Consider the following 18,595-nt stretch of genomic DNA (forward strand, 5'->3'; position numbering starts at 1 on the left):
CACGAGCATGAGTGGGGCAGGAGCAGCAAGAGAGGGGACAGAGGATCTGAAGCAGACTCTGCACTGACAGCAGAGAGTCCTATGTGGGGCTTGAACTCATAAACCATGAGATCGTGACCTGAGCTGAAGGTAGATAGTTAACTGACTCAGCCACCCAGGATTCTTGCTTTTAAAATTGTTATGTGTTTAAATTGGTATGGACCTCCATGGGTTCATCTAATTTGGGCTCATCTGTCCAGAACCTGGATATCTGTTCCCTTCTTCCCAGATTAGGGAAGTTTTCAGCTATTTCTTTAAGTGATCTTCCCCCTTCCCTTTTGCTCACTCTCTCTCGCTCCTCCAGAGATCTCTGTACTGTGAATGTTATTATGCTTAATGATGTCACAGGGTCCCTTAATGTATTCTCATTTTTTCTTTTTTCTCTTCAGCATGGTTGCTTTCCACTACCCTTTCTTCAATATCAATTATCCATTCTTCTGCATCCTCTAATTTTCTATTGATTCCCTCTTGTGTATTTTTTATTTCAGTTACATATTCTTCAGCTCTGACAGGTTATTTTTTATATTTACTATCTCTTTGTTGAAGTTTTTACTGAGTTTATCAACTCTATTGTCAAGTAAAGTATTTTTATGACCATTAATTTGAACTCTTTAACAGCCATATTGCTTATCTTTGTTTCATTTACCTGTTTTTCTGTGTTTTTTTTTCTTCATTTGGATCATAGTCCTCTGTTTCTTCATTTTGTTTATCTTTGTATTTGTTTCTATATATTTGGTAGGTCAGGTATGTCTACTGGTCTTAAAAGTAGTGGCCTTGTGTAGAAGGATTCCTTTGGTGCTCTGTAGCATAATCCCCTTTGGTCACCACAGCTAGGCCCTCCATGGGTCTCCCCTATGTAGGCTACATATGCCATCTTGTTATGGCTGACCCACAATTGCTGTAAGGATGCTGGGTGGGTTAAGCTGGTGCTCAGCTCTACTTGCTGTAATTACCCTCTTTGCTTGTTGTAGGAGCCCTGGGCAGCCAAGTTTGCTCCTTGTGCTGGTAAGAGGCTCAGCCCAGACCCACTGGTGGGTAGGACCGGACCTCAGACTATCTGTTCACCATTAGCCCCTGTGACATCTGTGGGTACATCAAAGGGCAGGGCTTGCTCCCTGCAAAGCCAGGTGAGAGGCCCAGCTGCAAGCACTGGAGGGTGCTGGTGTGTGGGGTTAGTTTGCCACCTCCACAGGGCAGAATGGCCTGCCCAATAGATGTGACAGGGTGCTTTAGAGGGGTACCTGCTGGGGCAAGTGGGTTGGGTGAGGCAGGTCTACAGGGAAATGCTGGGGTGGGGCATGCAGTGCCAGCAAGGTGAATGGAGAGTATTAAAACTGGCTCCAGAGGGGCACCTGGATGGCTCAGTTGGTTAAGCATCTGACTTCGGCTCAGGCTGTGATCTCAGGTTGTGAGTTTGAGCCCCACACCGGGCTCTTTGCTGACAGCTCAGAGCCTGGAGCCTGCTACAGGATTCTATGTCTTCCTCTCTGTCTGCCCCTCCCCTGCTTATGTACTGTCTCTCTCTCTCAAAAAAAAACATTAAAAAAAATTTTTTTTAATAAAAAAAAGAACTGGGTCCAGAAAGCATTTGGCTATCTAGGCTTGGGGAGGGTAAGAAAAATGGCACCCACAAGCACTTTCATTCTTGTAGAAAGCTCCTGCAGACACTTGCCCTCCCCCAGAACACATCGTAAAATTAGTCAATAAATCTCCTTCACATATACTCCATACACTTTTCAAATTGCTGCTCCTGTACTGTGTCTCAGGCTGAGTTATTTAGTGGCTAGCTCTTGAAGGGATGGGACTCAGTTTCCTTTTGCCCACTGGCTCTCCTGGAGTTAACCCTGCTGATTTTCAAAACCAGATGCTATGGGGACTGGTCTTCTCAGTGCAGGTCCCCGGGACCGGGGATGTCTGCCATGGAGTCTGATTCTCTTGTTCCTCTATACATGTTATGTCCCTCCCATTTGTGGTCAGTTATACTATATCAGGGGTTTGGTTTCCAGCTGTACCCCTCCTACCCTTTTTGATGTGGCCTTCTCTCTACAACTAGCTCTGGAAGGTATGTTCTCCTGGACTTCAGATTCTTTTGGAGTTAGTTGCAATATGTATAGTTGTTGCCTCATAGTGTCCATGGGATGAGGTGAGCTCAGGATTTTCCTAATCCACTGTCTTCTCTCTTTCAAGATGGAGGTCATTTATATATTTAGCCGCTTAAACAATATACCTTCTTTGTCATCTCTCTACATTGTTGGGATTTGTGGTATATGTTAAGACAACTAAATTTATGTATATTGAATTATATCAGATTTATAAATGGATCTAAAAATAACAATCTGGCGTTATCATCTAAGGAACCACATAATTGTATTAAAAATTATGGTCCAGGAAATAGGGAAACCACAGAGGTGTTAAAAGGCCTCCAGTTGCTTCAAGTCTAACAACTTTTTTTGGTGTAATAGTTGGTATGAATGATGGTTGCCATGGCAGAGATAAGGGATCTGTCTTTTCTATAGACTGAGCTTTCAGTGGGTTCATGATTTATTTATATGTTCTCCACAAGGTTTAGCAAAGTACTTTGCCTACAGTAGGCCCTCCATAAACATTTACTGAATATATGAAAAATGGGCAGTGTGCAAATGCATACAGCATTGATTGTTATAACAGAAGTCATTTGCTTTTCTGAAATTCACTTAAATTCCGGTATAGCAAAACCATCGCTTTTATGAGTTAGATGGCTGTGTATTGACCACTGAATTTCCTGTGATAAAATGAAAATATCCACAGAAATTGCTAGTTCATAGAACTTTAATTAAGATGGTTTGGCTGAAACAGATATGAGAAACCACCAAAGAAATTATCTAACTCTGTAGCTTATCTGAGACATTTTCACATTACCTAATTATTGGATTTTTAAGAATAAATCTTAAGTTTAAATAAAAATAACATGTACATTTTGAGAGCAGGCAGCTGAAATTAAGAGTTGGTTAGGCATTTAGATCTGACTTAGTATTAAAATTGATTTAAATTGATATGAAAATAATTTCTAAGAATAATAAAGTCCCCCCTGTAAAACCCAAGATGATTGATACTCTTTGTCCGAGGAAATGAAAGTTTGAAATAGTTAATGTCTAAGAAATTTCTCAAAGTAAGTCATTTAAATGGATAAATTGTGAACACGGCAAGCAATAGCACAATAGACTTACTATTATGTGGTAAGACTTCAATGTAGGTAAAGTTCTTTATCATTTCAACCCCCATGTTTGATCTTCAAAAAAATGGGAAAATAAATTAGCCAGATATCTGCCCAGATATTAAAGTAAAAAATGAATCACTAGCTGAGAGAGATTGAGCCACTCTTCACTCTCTACAAATGCTTTATTTTCCTTTACTTTGATATATTTAAGATATTCTGAGAAAGTAAATGGGTTAGGATTCTGGAAAATCATTCTCCTGGTAAGGGAAGGGATCCAAAGATCCAGAAAGAGGGCCATGTGGAATTCATAAAACATATATCTTTGGTTTTATCTTCTAAATGATTTTCTACTGCAAGCCAGCCTTTGCATCTTTACCACCTGTGGTAATTCAGGCCTTCATCAACATTTTCCTATGGCAGTACTTCTCAAACTTGAGTGTACATCAGGATTATCTGGAGAGCTTATTATAACTCCGCTTACTGAACTGTATCCCCAGGGCTTCTGATTCAATAGTTCTGGGGCACTTGAAGAGATACCTACACCCCATATTCATAGCCTCATTAATTCACAGTAGCCACGCTATGGAAAGAACCTAAGTGTCCATTGATGGATGAATGAATACAGATGTAGTCTAAATATACAATGCAATATCATTCAGACTTAAAAGTGAAAAATAGCTTGCCATTTGCAATAACATGGATAAACCTGGAGGACATGCTAAGTAAAATAAGTCAGATACAGAAAGATAAATTTCACTTGTATATGAAATCTAAACAAGTCAAATTCATAGAAACAGTAGAATGGTAGTTTTCAGAGTTTGGGGGTGGGAGAAATGGGGAGATGTTGGTTAAGGGGTATAAACTTTCAGTTATAAGATGACTAAGGTCTGGGGATCTAATGTACAGCATGATAACCATAGTTAATGTAGGTTTAAAATTGGCTGTGAAAGCAGATCTTAAGTGTCCTTACACAACACACACACACACACACACACACACACACACACACACACGAGCACCTGGCTGGCTCAGTCAGTAGAGCATGCATCTCTTGGTCTCAAGATTATAAGCCCCACATTGAGTGCAGAGATTACTTAAAAAGACAAAATAAAACACACACAAAAATGCAAACTATGTGAGGTGATGGATATGTTATTCAACTTGGTTATGGTAACTATTCTACAAGGTATATGTGTATTTCTGCTCCTTTGGTTTATCCCAACTAAAACATCCTCTGTGCTGCCTGTTTTCCCCTAGACAAAATACTTCCATGACTTTCCATCATCAACCTACAGGATAAGAACCAAGCTCCTTGACTACAACCTTCTATGAAAATCCATTTGTCCAGCCTCCTATTCATGCACTTTTGACCTTCACAAGATCCCCAGAGGTTATTTTCTGTACTTTGTCATCTCCTTGAGAGTAACATTTGGGTCAGTCTTATTCATTATAATGTTTTAGTGGCCTAGCACAGTGAACTTCACCTCGAGGTATATAGGTCTTACAAATTAAGTTTGTGAGTATATCTGGTCAACTGAATTCATTCCATCAACATAGTATCCATCTTGGGAAAGGAAGGACTTCAGGGGCCAGATCCACAGAGACCTCCAGGAAGGACAAAGGAAGTATTTTCCAAAATTGAAAAAGATTGTCTGAATTTTGGAGTCAAATGAGAATAATCCTTCATCACGGGCATCATAGGGTTGCAGAGGTGAGGGGTCAGGGTATTTGGACAGTAACAGCTGTCGGGAGTGGTGGAGTCATGGGAGACAGTGTTATATATAGCCTCTTGACTTTCGCATAAAGTAGATTGGGATACAGGTTCTGACTGCATCTTGCTAGGTGTAACTTACTTTGGCCAAGCTATTTAATATATTTGGGCGGAAATTTCCACATATGTTAAATAAGCATAATAGTCACTCCAGATTATTTTTACTGAGGATCCTGTCAGACCTGTCTTTGGCACAAGGTTAAAATTTGTCTTGTTGCAGAACCTGGATTTCTGAAATTTGAAATATTTATTCTCCCACATCTATTTAAGGTAAAGTTGAAGTTGTCAAGAGACAACCTTGTGAATTGGATTACCAAAGCCAAACTTTGGGACATTAAAAATAGGATTAAAAGGGGGCCCCTGGTTGGCTCAGTTGGTTAGACATCTAACTTAGGCTCAGGTCATGATCTCACCGTTAGTGAGTATGAGCCCACTGTCAGGCTCTGTGCTGACAGCGCAGAGCCTACTTGGGATTCTCTGTCTCCCTGTCTCTCTGCCCCTCCCCTGCTTGTGTGTGCTTGCTCTCTCTTGCTCTCTCAAAAATAAACATTTATAAATATATAAAAAAGTAGAATTAAAAACACAGTATGACGTTCATGTCAATGTGTCTTGTCTTAGTATTAAGTGTGCATGTATGTGTATGTATATAATATATATATATATTATATATGTGTATGTATATAATATATATATACACACACACATATACATACACGTGTATATATACATATGTGCGCACACACATTCACACACACTCACACACACATGCATATTACGTTTCAGAAGGGAGTCTGTAACAGACCATGACAGAAACTGAAAGATTTCTTAACAACTGTGTTTCCTGTATGAAGTCTTCTCAGGTGGCAACCACTGGCTTATTTTCCCACCATGATTATCAAAAAAAATACTAAAATTAAAAATATTTTTTTAACTTGGAAGAAGTGAGTATTTGAGGAGGTAGCATCTGATTGGGTAGCTAGGATGAGAGAATATGAGGGAGAAACTGTATTTACTATGTTACAAATGAAAGAAACCAATTTAGTCCTTGGACTTGTGGGAAGAAATGTCCTAACACCTGACTTGGGCCGAAGAATGGGGCTTAGAGTTTTGTATTAGAATAATCTGCAAGAGTTCTTGGATATGGAATCAACTGTGAAACTGACTATTCACCTGTGAGGAAATGTATGTCTACTTCCATGCAAGAGGAGAAAAAAAGACGTTTTTTAATGAAGCTTGGAATCCAGAAGTAAATGTGTGTATTGGAAAGTAAAACAGGGTCAGGCAAATTGTCATAAATATAGTCCACTTTGGAAGCATGATAGGGCCAAAAATACATGTACGTTAGCTAGACCAGGAATTTAGGGTTTCCTGAGAACAAGGAGGAAAGTGTGTAGGGAGAGCTCCCCCAACACAGGCTGCGTTGAAGACCATCTCAAGAGGGAGCTGTATGTGGCCAACAGGGAAAATGGAATCAGCACAGGAAGACTCTGCCTGTAGAGTTAAAACATGGCCTTCAAAATGAAAAGGGCTCTACATCTTCATGAGTATACCTCCTTTAGGTATTAGTTAAAATAGTTTTTTGGAAAAGCCCAGCCTCTTTTGTCTGAGCCATAGGATAAAGGAATTGTTCCATACCTTTATCAGGAAAACAAAAAAGTGAAGGTGACAGAGCGTGAAAGGGACATTTTGTAGAAACCTAGGGTCAGTTGTGCCCTGCCCCCTGCCCTGGTGTCGTCATAATGTTTGAAATGTATTTGAACTTAAATTTTCAGGATACTATATTATTCCACTTGCTTTTTTGAACCCACATCACAAAACAAGGCCTTTCTATAGCAGCAATTACCAAATTATGGAACCAAAGTCTCTTAAAATGGTATAACTGTTCCATGGTCAAATAATTTTGAACCCCTGTCTTCCATCCCCACTTGAAGGGATACATACTAAAGTTACTGAATAAGCCAGCTGAAAATAAACCTATTTAATTATTTTCCCTGATTGTATTTCACTTATTTTCCATTCCGCAGTTGAGAACCTTCCACATGTTAGGCATCACTGGGCTAGGAGACAAAGTGGTGGCTCTTAATGGCTTCCTATCATATATAGATGGCCTCTAAGCTCTGCCTACCCATCTGACTTCCTTGCTCCTTCATCCATTGCATTCGAGCCTCAGTGGTTCCCCTCACCATTTCTGAAACATTCCAGCATGTTCTCAACTCAGTTCATATACTCTCTCTTGGGAATGGTATTTCCCCCCAAAATTCATCTGGCTCACTTCCTCACTTCATTCAAGGTGTTGCTCAACTCACCTGTTCTCAGGTTGGTATTCAAAACAGGTCTCACCTGCCTCTTCTAAAATAGCACTCACCATTTCATTAACAATCCTTATTCTAGTGACTTTGTTACAACTTGTTGTTTGCCGTTTTTTTACTCCACTAGAATATAGAATTCCAAATACCCAGTGTTACAGAATGAGTCTGGAGTTCTCTCTTGTCCAGCAAGAAAGCAGATGCAAAATTAAATGTGAGAGAGGCTAATAATGTCTGGGAGGAGATAAGAGCCCCGAGTAAGGGTCCTTGCTCAGTTTTTATTAGGATCAGAAGGCTTACAAACGTGATGGGTGTGCAGAAAGAGACAATGAAACAGTAATCATGAATTCATGTGTGTGAAAGAAAGGGGCTTTCAAAGATATGCAGTGTTAGGGGTTTGGGTCAATACAAAACAAAATCCTGGTGTGAGTATCAGGTGCTGAGTGAGTCTGTTTGTCTCAACTTGTCTAGGGGATAAGACAGAGCATGCTACCCCAGGGTCAACATGGCACCTTTCTTTTGCTAATTACCTCTGCTCCAGGCAATTTCACCAGCAGTCTATTACCTAATCTTGGATGCATTCATCCTGTGGGTTCCTACTCCTATACTTCTATACTGGGGTGCCCTGTTTACCTAATCTTGGATTCTTTCATCCTAAACCTTGTTAACCCATTGGTGCAAACTCAGGGAATTCCTAAACTTATTCCCCACAAACCAGAGTTATGTCTGGAACATAGAAAATCCTAACTATTTAAAAATTGAATAAATAAATGGCAAAAAAAATTATGGTTATTGCTTCACAGAACTTACAATGTAGCAGAAGATATAAAAATATGTGTGAAATTTAACAGTATAATGAGTGTTATCATTGGGAAAAAAATCAGAATGTACTGAAAGAATATGCGAATAGCACTTTACCCAAAGGTGGAAGAGTACTATTTAAACCAAGACTTGTAAAATTACAGAGTTGAAGGAGCACATGGTCCATTTGTGAAATGAACGTTTAGCTTGTCTGACAGAGCAAGGCAGCATAAGGGTGAGACAACAAGGTTTAGAGCTAGGCAAGTCCTTGTAAACATTACAGAGTATGGATTTTACCCTTAGAGCAATGGGGTCACATACAGGAATTTAAGCACGGAAAAGTAAAAGTCATCCAGATTTTAGAAACCTTAGTTTGGATACAGTAGATTGAAGGAAACAAGACTGTGGACAAGGAAACCAGCTCTGGGGATGGGTGGAATAATCTAATTGAGGTACAATGATAGTTTCTCCACAGAGGCAACAGCAATGGAGTGATGACTGGGTTCAGTAACTCTGTGGGAGGTACAGTGCATAGAATTTGGTGATTTATTTAATGTACAGGGTGAAGTAGACCAATGATATTATTCATCACCCCCCCCTTTTTTTTGACATGGCATCTAATATTCTGTAGGATTGTTGTTCTATAGAATATGTTACAGAAAATACTGGTCTCTTAAAAAGTTGGTCTCTTACCAACTCTGGAAGTATTACAAACCAATGGATAACAATCAGGATATGTAAAGTGCTTCATTGGTTATACTCCTTAAAACCACAGGTGTAGAGATGACCTGTATGGGGCCTGTGAGTATACCAGCAGCTGAACCGACTCCGATAGGATTATAACCAAATCAACATTTATTTGGTGTGAGGGAGCTTGATTAGGAAAAGTTTCTAGGCAGGGTTGGTCTGAACCTAAGCCTACCTCTTTGTATTGCCTATTGAATGTGAAGGCCTGTTACCTGTGGAAAAGACTTGGTTCTTCCTAAGATAGCAAATATTTCCCTCGCTGGTGGTCATGTGAGTCATACCTACAGGGAATATGTGGAGGCTTCATGCGGTAGAAGGCCTCTTGGTCTTGGTAGTCCAGGTCTTTACACAGTTGAGCAGTCGAGTTCAGGTTCAGACCACACAGAGCGAAGACTAGGAGGTGCCATTGTCAAACTGGCCTGTGGCAATCATTCGGTCATTGGTTCCTTGCCCTCCAGAGAGCAGACATCCCTTCCCTGGGGTGGATGAGCAGGAGAGACAGAGACCCAGCCCTCCCTAAACAAAATGAAGCTGACAAGGTAGGTGCTGTTGTTGAAGTCTGTCACCTATTCTGAAGCGCCTACCTTCAGGGCTGGGGAGGACATCCTGGCCCTCAGGAAATCCCCACCATACATCTTCCTGTGTCCCAACTGGTCCCTTGCCTCCAGTAGGATATCTAGCTGCTTCCTCCTGCAATAGGTGTCTCGAGGTTGGAGGATGGTGGCTGTGCCATGTGCAGCCCTGGTGGTGGTGTTCGTGTGGGTGAAACGTCTGGGTCAGATCAGCTGGTTTACTTTCTCCATGATTCCCTTTATTCTCAACTCAGTCTGTTCGTCAAACTGCTGGATCCAGTGGTACTTCAAGATGTAAGGTCTTTATTAAGATGTTCCATTGATTCAGGGCAATAGGGCTTCTCAAACTGAACAAGAACTGAAGTATTGAGGGAAAAGGAAGGTACTATCAACAAACAATATAGTTTGCTTTCAATATAAATTATTATGGCCCGGCTTATACACATTTCAGTTGGCGTAAACACATACCAAAAACGGATTCTAACGGTTTTCAATTTTGGAATCCTAAGAATCAATTTCCATGAAATGTGACTTCCTCTGTTACCAACAGATGATTTTTTGGAAGTCATTGGCTTAGAAATTAACTACATAAAATAAGTATATATCATTTTGTGATTGAATTTTGAAGTGTGCCCCTTTGCCGTATCCTCACTTACTTCTTTATAAAAATCACATAGCCATGTTATAGACAATACGGAAAACAGCAAACTTTTAAAAACACGATCCTGCCTACGCTTTGCTGTTTTTATGGTATTTTTTATTTATTGTCGCCTTTTCCTTTTTTCTTTCACGTATGTATTTTGTTTACTAATCACGTTAAAATTAGTACTAGTACCTTTTGCAGTAATACCATTATAAACAGTTTTTAAATTTGTTAATATTTATTTATTTTTGAGAGAGGGAGAGACAGCATGAGTGAGGAGGGGCAGAGAGAGTGAGGGAGACACATAATCAGAAGCAGGCTTCAGGTTCTGAGCTGTCAGCACAGAGCCTGACCTGGGATTCGAACCCATGAACTATGACATCATGACCTGAGCCGAAGTCAGATGCTTAAGGAACTGAACCACACAGGCACCCCAGTATAAACATTTTAATACAGTTAATCAGTTTTCGTGATCATTTATAATCACATAATAGTCTACAGGAGGATGTGAAATGGCTTGTGGAGCCAATGATATTGGACAACGGGAGTATAGCTATTTTACATGACTTTTAATGATCAATACCTAGGGGTGGAAGTACCAGATTATATATTATTGAATTAAATAATCAGCCAAAGCACGTATGCGTTTTTATTCTTCTTGACTGTCAAACATACTCTCGAGGTAAGAGTTTACAGTGCCACCAGCAGTATGGAAGACTGTTACAATACACAGGTGTCTCATTGGTCTTCGTAGCAAACTGTGATGAGGAAAATAACTTTTGAGGAAAACAACTTTGTTCTTCTGAGTTGCTATTCAGACATTTTACAGTATAACCCTGCTCTATACGAGTCTGGACTTTTAGATAAGGACTTGAGTTTGGGGTGCCTGTCCCAGGTTCACCTTTTACTTTTCCTGGACACCTTTTAAAATAACCACTTAGAGGGGCGGCTGGGCGGCTCAGTCGTTTAAGCATCCAACTCTTGATTTCACCTCAGGTCATGATCTCATGGTTTGTGAGATGAAGTCCTGCATCGGGCTTTGTGCTGACAGCACAGAGATTCTCTCTCTCCTTCTCTCTCTCTTGCTCTCAAAAATAAATAAACTTAAAAAAGTAAAAGAACCACTTAGGCTTGAGCCCATGAAAAGTCAGTAATCTCCACCCCAACCACTTTATAAGTAATAGGTGCTTGCTACCCTGCTCTATCTCCCGCTTACTGGTTACTTGATGAAGGACTCCCCACCCCCTCAATTACCCCTCTTCCCTTCTGGGATTTCTAAGTACAGATTTTCCTTGAGTTAATAATAGGGTGTATATCCCAATAAGTCCATTTTAAGTTAGAAAAAAATACCATAAGCCAGGGCACCTGGGTGACTCAGTCAGATAAACATCCAACTCTTAATTGCAGCCCAGGTCATGATCTCACTGTTGATGAGATCAGTCTGTGAACTGGCAGTACAGAGTTTGCTTGGGATTCTCTCTCTCCCTCTCTGTCCACCCCTTCCCCGCTCTTGCACACTTGTCTGCGTGCTCTCTCAAAATAAAAAAAAATACTTTAAAAAATAATAAAATAAATACCATAAGACAAAAAGGCATTTAATACATGTAACCTACAAAACATAGCTTACTTTACCCACCCCACCCTAAATGTGAACCACTTCTATTATCCTACAGTGGGGCAAAATCATCTAATCCAAAGCCTATTTTATAAGAATGTTGAATATCTCAGGTAACTTAATCGCATACTGTACTGAAAGTGAACAACAGAATGCTTGTATGTATGGAATGATTGTCAGTGTGTGGGTTGTTGACTCGCATGATCCCATGGCTGCCCGTAGGCTGTGGTTCACTCTTGCTGCAGAGGGTCTCAAGAGTGTGTTGTACTATATATTCCTAGCCTTGGGAAAAGCTTCAAGTTCAAAATCCAAAGTATGGTTTCTGCTGAAGGCTTACTGCTTTTACACCATCATAAAGTCAAAGAATCATAAATCTAACCACTGTAAATTGGGAGCTCTCTGTAAGAATAAATCCTGTAACTCTACTTCCTTTGTGTGAGTATATTGAAACTGCACCTTTAATCAAAAGGACTCTGTGGATCTTATTACTCCCCCCAAAAACTTGGAATTCGGATGCTGAGGGAACTACCTGCTGATCCAACGTGTGTGGCATGTGCCCCCTCATTCATCAGGTCATAATCTACATGTTCTCATTTCGGTACACCACTCCAGCTTCTCAACACACAAAGCACAAAAGTTGCATATAGTGTTCCTCAACAAGAATACTAAGACAAATATTTAATAAAAAATATTTGTTTAACTGACACTGAATGTCATTGTGTTCACTTGGACAACAAAGTAACTAAAGAGAATGTCATCACCAGTTTAAATTCTGTTCATCTTGTGCTCCCTTTGGCAGCATATATATTAAAGTCTGTTCATCTGTTACGGTCCCAGGCGTCTCCTAACCCCATGGAGGTACATTTAGCCATGGCCTAAAATGATACAGGTGAAGCCAAAGTTGGAAATCTACTCCTGTTTGTTAATTGGCCTGTTTTTTCCTTTATTTTTTTAAGTTGCCTTTTTTTTTTGTTTAGCCGAAAATGTGTTTATTGTTTTTATTGAAGTAGAACACACAGTGTTTCAGGTGTACAATATAATGATTCAAAAATGCTATACATTTCTCCTTGCTTATCAAAATAAGTTCATTCTTAATCTCTTGTATCTATCTTACCTATCCTCTTATCCCCTTTCCTCCTGGAAACCACCGGTTTGTTCTCTGTGTTTAACCATCTGGTTTTTGGTCTTTGTTTTTTAAATTCCACATAACACCTTACACCCTGTCAGAATGGCTAAAATGAAAAATACAGGAAATAACAAGTGTTGATGAGGACATATCATGTGCTGTTAGTGGGGATGCCAATTGGTACAGCTGCTGTAGAAAACAATATGGAGGTTTCTCCAAGAAAATAAAAAAATTACCATAGGATCCAGTAATTCCATTACTAGGTATTTACCCAAACAAAATAAAAACAGTACTGCAAAAAGATCTTTGTACTCCTATATTCATTGCAACATTACTTATATTAGCTAATATATGGCATCAACTCAAGTGTCCATTGATAAATGATTGGATAAAGAAGACGTGGTACATATACACAATGGAATATTACTGAGCCATAAAAAAGAATGAGATCTTGCCATTTAAAACAGTATCGATGGACCTAGAGGGTATAATGCTAAATAAAATAAGTCAGTCAGAAAAGGACGAACACCATGTCATTGCACTCCTGTGTGGAACTTAAGAAACAAGATCTACAAATTAAATTAAACTGCTGTTTAATATTTATACAGAAAGGCTTGAAGCCTAGTTACACTATTTCCTCTGTCATAATTGTTAAAGATTCTTCTGAAATAAGATATTTAATTATGCCAAAATTAAAACACCTCCTATATTATATGCTACTAATTAGATAGTTGCCTGAAAGAAAGATCCTTAGAAAATCCATCTTCTGATTGGTGAATGAATAGCTGAATGAATGATCACCAAGACTGCACTTGGATAACTGTTCTCAATTTAAGTATTTTGGTAAAATTATAAAATGCTATTAAAAATATTTGCCAATATTACAGACGAAAATGGAGACTTCCTATTTTAAATGACTTTTAGTACCAGGGTATTTCAGCTAAATCATCTATTTCCTTTGCCCATTGTTTTAATTTTGATGTCAACGTTTTCACTTTCTTAGTTGACAATTCTTATATAACAAACATCTTAACACTCAGTCTCTCAATTTTGCAGAAAATATTTTATTAATTGTTCAACATTTTAGAAATATTTAATATTTAGAGTTAAAGCAGTGAAGAATTCCTTTGTGACCTATTTCTATTGCTTCTAAATTTAGACTGTTCACCACACTTTTATTTCTGAATATTTAATTTTATTTTTTAAATATCTTCTGTCATTGGATTTTTTATTCTTTTGTGTACCTAGATTCAGCCAATTGGATAGAAACTCTACTCTACTGGTTATTATGATAAAGATACTCTCTGCTCTCTTACTGATCTTTATAATAATCTTAATTATTACTAATTATGAAAGGGACCTACAATTGTTATTTTTAGCTGATATGATTATACCCTCAGGGAAGCCAATCTCATGAGAAGAACAAACATGTATACTTATTACAAAAAAGTAAGTAACTTGAAAGATACATAAGCAAAATTTCATGGGTACCTAAAAGATTGTAGCAAACTTGGCCTGGGACAGTTAAGAATGGCTTCAAGGGGGTGGGGGAATGGAAGTTATAGTTTAGTGGTCATGGGAGTCTCCATGTGGAGTGATGAAAAGGATAGTGGTGATGGTTGCATAATACTGTCAATGTAATTAATGCCATTGTTTTATACACTTCAATGGTTAAAAGAGAAAAGTTTTATGTTATCTATAACCATAATATTTTTGAGGTGGGGGGAGGCAGTGGGAGAAAGAGAATCTTAAGCAGACTTCATGCCCAGAGCAGAGTATGATGGAGGGTTCAGTCTCACGACTGCAAGATCATGACTTGAGCCTAAACCAAGAGTCAGATGCTTAACTGACTGAGCCACCCAGGGGCCTCTATAACCATAATTTTTATAATTAATAATATAATGTACCATAAACTATAGAATTATAGACTTTAAATGAGAATTATATAGTAGGTAAACAATTTATCAAAACTTTTTTTTCCTTGAAAGAATGACTGTACAGGACTGATGCCCTTTGATTCTAAAAAGACTAGAAGGAGATGATCAGAGGGGAGGAAAAAACCATCTTTTAGGTAGGGAAATCTATATTTGCCATGGGATTTTTCTTTTTAAAAAATCTTAATTTCACTGTATCTGTGAACTGTGTAGCTGTAACTTCCACACTGTAAACTGTGTGTCCATAAGTCCAGAACTGTTAACCTTGCTTTAAGAACAATTTCTTGAGGCAAGAAGGCTATTAGTGTTCAAAAATGAGGGGTTAATCTAAAAATTTTGAAAGGATTGGAGAAGCTCTGAGGAGCAAACTTAATAAAGACAGTCAGCTATCTTGGTTTCCTTGTATCTGACACAGACAGTCATTGATTATAACTAGGCAGTTCTGCTCCCTGATCCTTTTATAGTAATAAATATCCTCTGGGGCACCTGGTTGACTCAGTTAAATGTTGGACTCTGGATTCTGGCTCAGGTCATGATCTCATGGTTCGTGAGATGGAGCCCCGCTTCTGGCTCTGTGCTGACAGAGTGGAGCCTGCCTGGGATTTTCTCTCTCTTTCTCTCCATGTCCCTCCCCAGCTCTCTCTCTCTCTCTCAAAAAAAATAAACATGAAAAAAATACTAGCGAATATCCTAATGTTCTTACATTAAAAAGATACAAGTAATAACCAAATTAAAGAAGAGTCTAGGCTAACAGGTGATAAAGACATTCTGGTTGGTTTTGAAGAATGGTAACTTTTTTTTTAATTGAAGGATAACATACAGTGTTAAACTAATTTCAAAAGTACAATATAATTTAATAATTCTATACTCAGTGATCATCACCATAAGTGTAACCTTAATCCCTTTTATTTCACTCTTTACCTCACCCCCATCTCCCCTCTGGCAATTACCAGTTTTTTCTTTGTATTAAAAAGTTCATTTTTTTTTGTCTCTTTTGTTTGCTCATTTGTTTTGTTTCTTAAATCCCACGTACAAATGAAAGCATACGGTATGTGTCTTTGTCTAACTTATTTCATTTAGCATTATGCCCCCTAGACCCATTCATGCCATTGCAAATGGCAAGATCTCATTCCTTTCTGTGGCTGAGCAATATTCCTTTATATAATACACACATACTATTTGTATGGCATATATTTGGCATATGGCACGCACACATACACACCACATCTTCTTTATCCATCTATTGATGGACATTTGGGCTGCTTCCATATCTTGACTGTTGTAAATAATGCTACAATAAACATAGGGATGCATATATATTTTCGCTAGTGTTTTTGAAAAAGAATTGTAACTTATTCTTGACACACAACTTCAAGATCAGAATGTTCATCTGATTACTAAGGGCTAACATATATTCCTGAGCTTGTTAAAATTCTTGGCTTCAGGACCCCTTTCCTAACACTGGGTCCTAAATGATACATGGGACAAACTCTGAAGTTGAAGAGTTGGGATCTCTTCCATTAGCCAGTGGTCATACCTGAAACTTCAAAATCCAACTCAGTATTATTGAGAATGAGATTGCCAAGGACTCAGAATAGACAGTTTAAGACATCTGCTATTCCAAGAAAACAGGATTTTTTTTCCTTCATCACAGATATAGTGATTATATGCTCCAGTAAAAACACTGAGTTTTGATTCCTGGTATCACCAATTACTACCTGTGTGATAATGCATTAGACAAGGTTCCATTTCCTCACTGTTAAAGCAGGCTTCTTTACACAGGAGACCTTGGTGTTGAAATAAAAAAAATAAAATGCATCTATTTAATTCCGCATATGCCTTATAAATAGCAAATCACTGGATCATCTTCTTAAATTTTTTTTTCCTTTGGGCCATTTTTCTTTGTGCTAAAACATACATACAAAAAAGTGTACAATCTAGTGGCATTACACATTTTAAGCCATATGTTATCATTTTTAAGATATTTTAGCTTTTGATTATGGATATTAAAAGCATACAGAAGCAGAGAGTAGTGTAAGCAACTCTTATTCCTGCAATGTACTCATCACTTAGCTTCAGAAATGTGTTTCTGCATCCCCATAATAAATTCCACTTGATCACCATGAATGATCCTTGCAGTGCATTGTTGAATGCAGTTTGCTAATATTTTGTGAAGCATTTTTGCATCTTGCTCATCAGAGACAATACCCTGTAGTTTTCTTTTTTTGTAGTGTTTGTCTGGCTTGGGTATCAAGGTAACGCTGGCCTTGTAGAATGTATTTAGAAGTTTTCCTTTCTCTTCTATTTTTTGGAATAGTTTGAGAAGAAAGGGTATTAACTGTTTTTTAAACGTTTGGTAGAATGTATCTGTGAACTCATCTAGTCCTGGAATTGTTGTAAGTTTTTAATTATTGATTCCATTTCATTGCTAGCAATTGATTTAAGATTCTTCTATTTCTTTCTGACTCTGGTTTGGGAAGTTGTATGTTTTGAGGGATTTATCCATTTCTTCTACTTTGTCCAGTTAGTTGTTGTATGGTGACCAATCCTAGCTCATTTATACTGCTATTCACCTCCCATCCTCTTCTTACTGGGTTATTTCCAAAAAATCATATTGTTTAATCTATGTATACTTGAGAATGAATCATAAAAGATGAATACTCATTTATAAAGGCATAAGAATAAACTATCATTTTATCCACATACAGAATAAGTTCTTAAGTTTAATTTACAAATTGCTCTTAGCATTTAATAAGTGATTTTTTTATTCGAGTTGAACAATACTATATTTCAGGTGTATAGCATAGTAATACAACAATTCTATACATTACAAAATGCTCACCACAGTAAGTATGGTTATCATATGTCACCATACAAATTTATTACAATATTAATAACTATATTAACTATGCCATACTTTTCATCTTCATGACTGATTTCATAAATGAAAGTTTTTACCTCTTCATATCCTTCACCTATTTTGTCCATCCTTCACCCCCTTCCTTCTGGCAACCACCAGTTTTCTGTATTTATATCCATTTCTGGGTTATTTTTGTTTTGTTTGCTGACTTGTTTTTTATATTCTGCATGTAAGTAAAATTGTATGGTATGTCTTTCTCTAACATTTTACTAATTATAATATCTTCTAGGTCCCTGTATATTTTCATGACTGGAAAGACTTCATTCTTTTTTAACGGCTAAATATTTCACTTATAATATACCACATCTTTATTCATTAATTTGTTGATGTACACTTAAGTTGCTTCCGTATCTTGAGTATTGTAAATAATGCTACATTAAACATAGGGATGCATGTATCTTCTTTAATTAGAGTTTTGGTTTTCTTTGGGTAAAACCCAGTAGTGGAATTAGTAAATCATAAAGTATTTCTATTGTTTTGAACTGTGTTTTAATTTTTAAAAAAAAGATAAATTTCATTTATACAGTGACAACACATGTAAAAGCTATCTCACATATCCCCCTCCATCAAATCTAAGTTTCCTAAAATGATAATAGAAAACCCACTTTAAATATATTAATACCAGGAATCAAATTTGTAAACAGAATGTTGTTATGAGGCCGTGTTTGTTCTTGATTCTTAGTGTGAGCACCTTTTCTATTATGTAGAAAATTGTGGGCAACAGAAATCTAAGTTTTTTTCCTATTCTAGCTAATGTAAACATGATCCAAAAATTTCTTGATGCTAAAAATCTTACTGTTACGTTTATCAGGTCACCGGAAGCTCAGACTTCTTGTTAATGATAATACTCAGAATTAAACAGACAACCTTTTCCTTGCATTATAAACAGAAATTCATGGAAGATACCATTAATTTTTTGAGAAAC

The 18,595-nt window shown here is 37.8% G+C and overlaps 1 protein-coding gene across 1 annotated transcript in view; it reads right to left on the reverse strand.

The window, feature by feature from the left end:
- Nucleotides 1-18,595, reverse strand: part of NXPE2 (neurexophilin and PC-esterase domain family member 2) — a 137,898-nt gene that overhangs the window by 66,428 nt on the left and 52,875 nt on the right. The window contains 6 exon segments of the mRNA XM_053900636.1: nucleotides 3,246-3,307; nucleotides 9,073-9,256; nucleotides 9,259-9,299; nucleotides 9,301-9,366; nucleotides 9,368-9,697; nucleotides 9,699-9,790. Coding sequence (XP_053756611.1) covers nucleotides 3,246-3,307; nucleotides 9,073-9,256; nucleotides 9,259-9,299; nucleotides 9,301-9,366; nucleotides 9,368-9,697; nucleotides 9,699-9,790 — 775 coding nt within the window.

The sequence above is a fragment of the Panthera pardus genome, unplaced genomic scaffold, assembly GCF_024362965.1.
Source record: "Panthera pardus isolate Hobbes unplaced genomic scaffold, ASM2436296v1 HiC_scaffold_12, whole genome shotgun sequence".
Taxonomy (NCBI): Eukaryota; Metazoa; Chordata; class Mammalia; order Carnivora; family Felidae; genus Panthera; species Panthera pardus.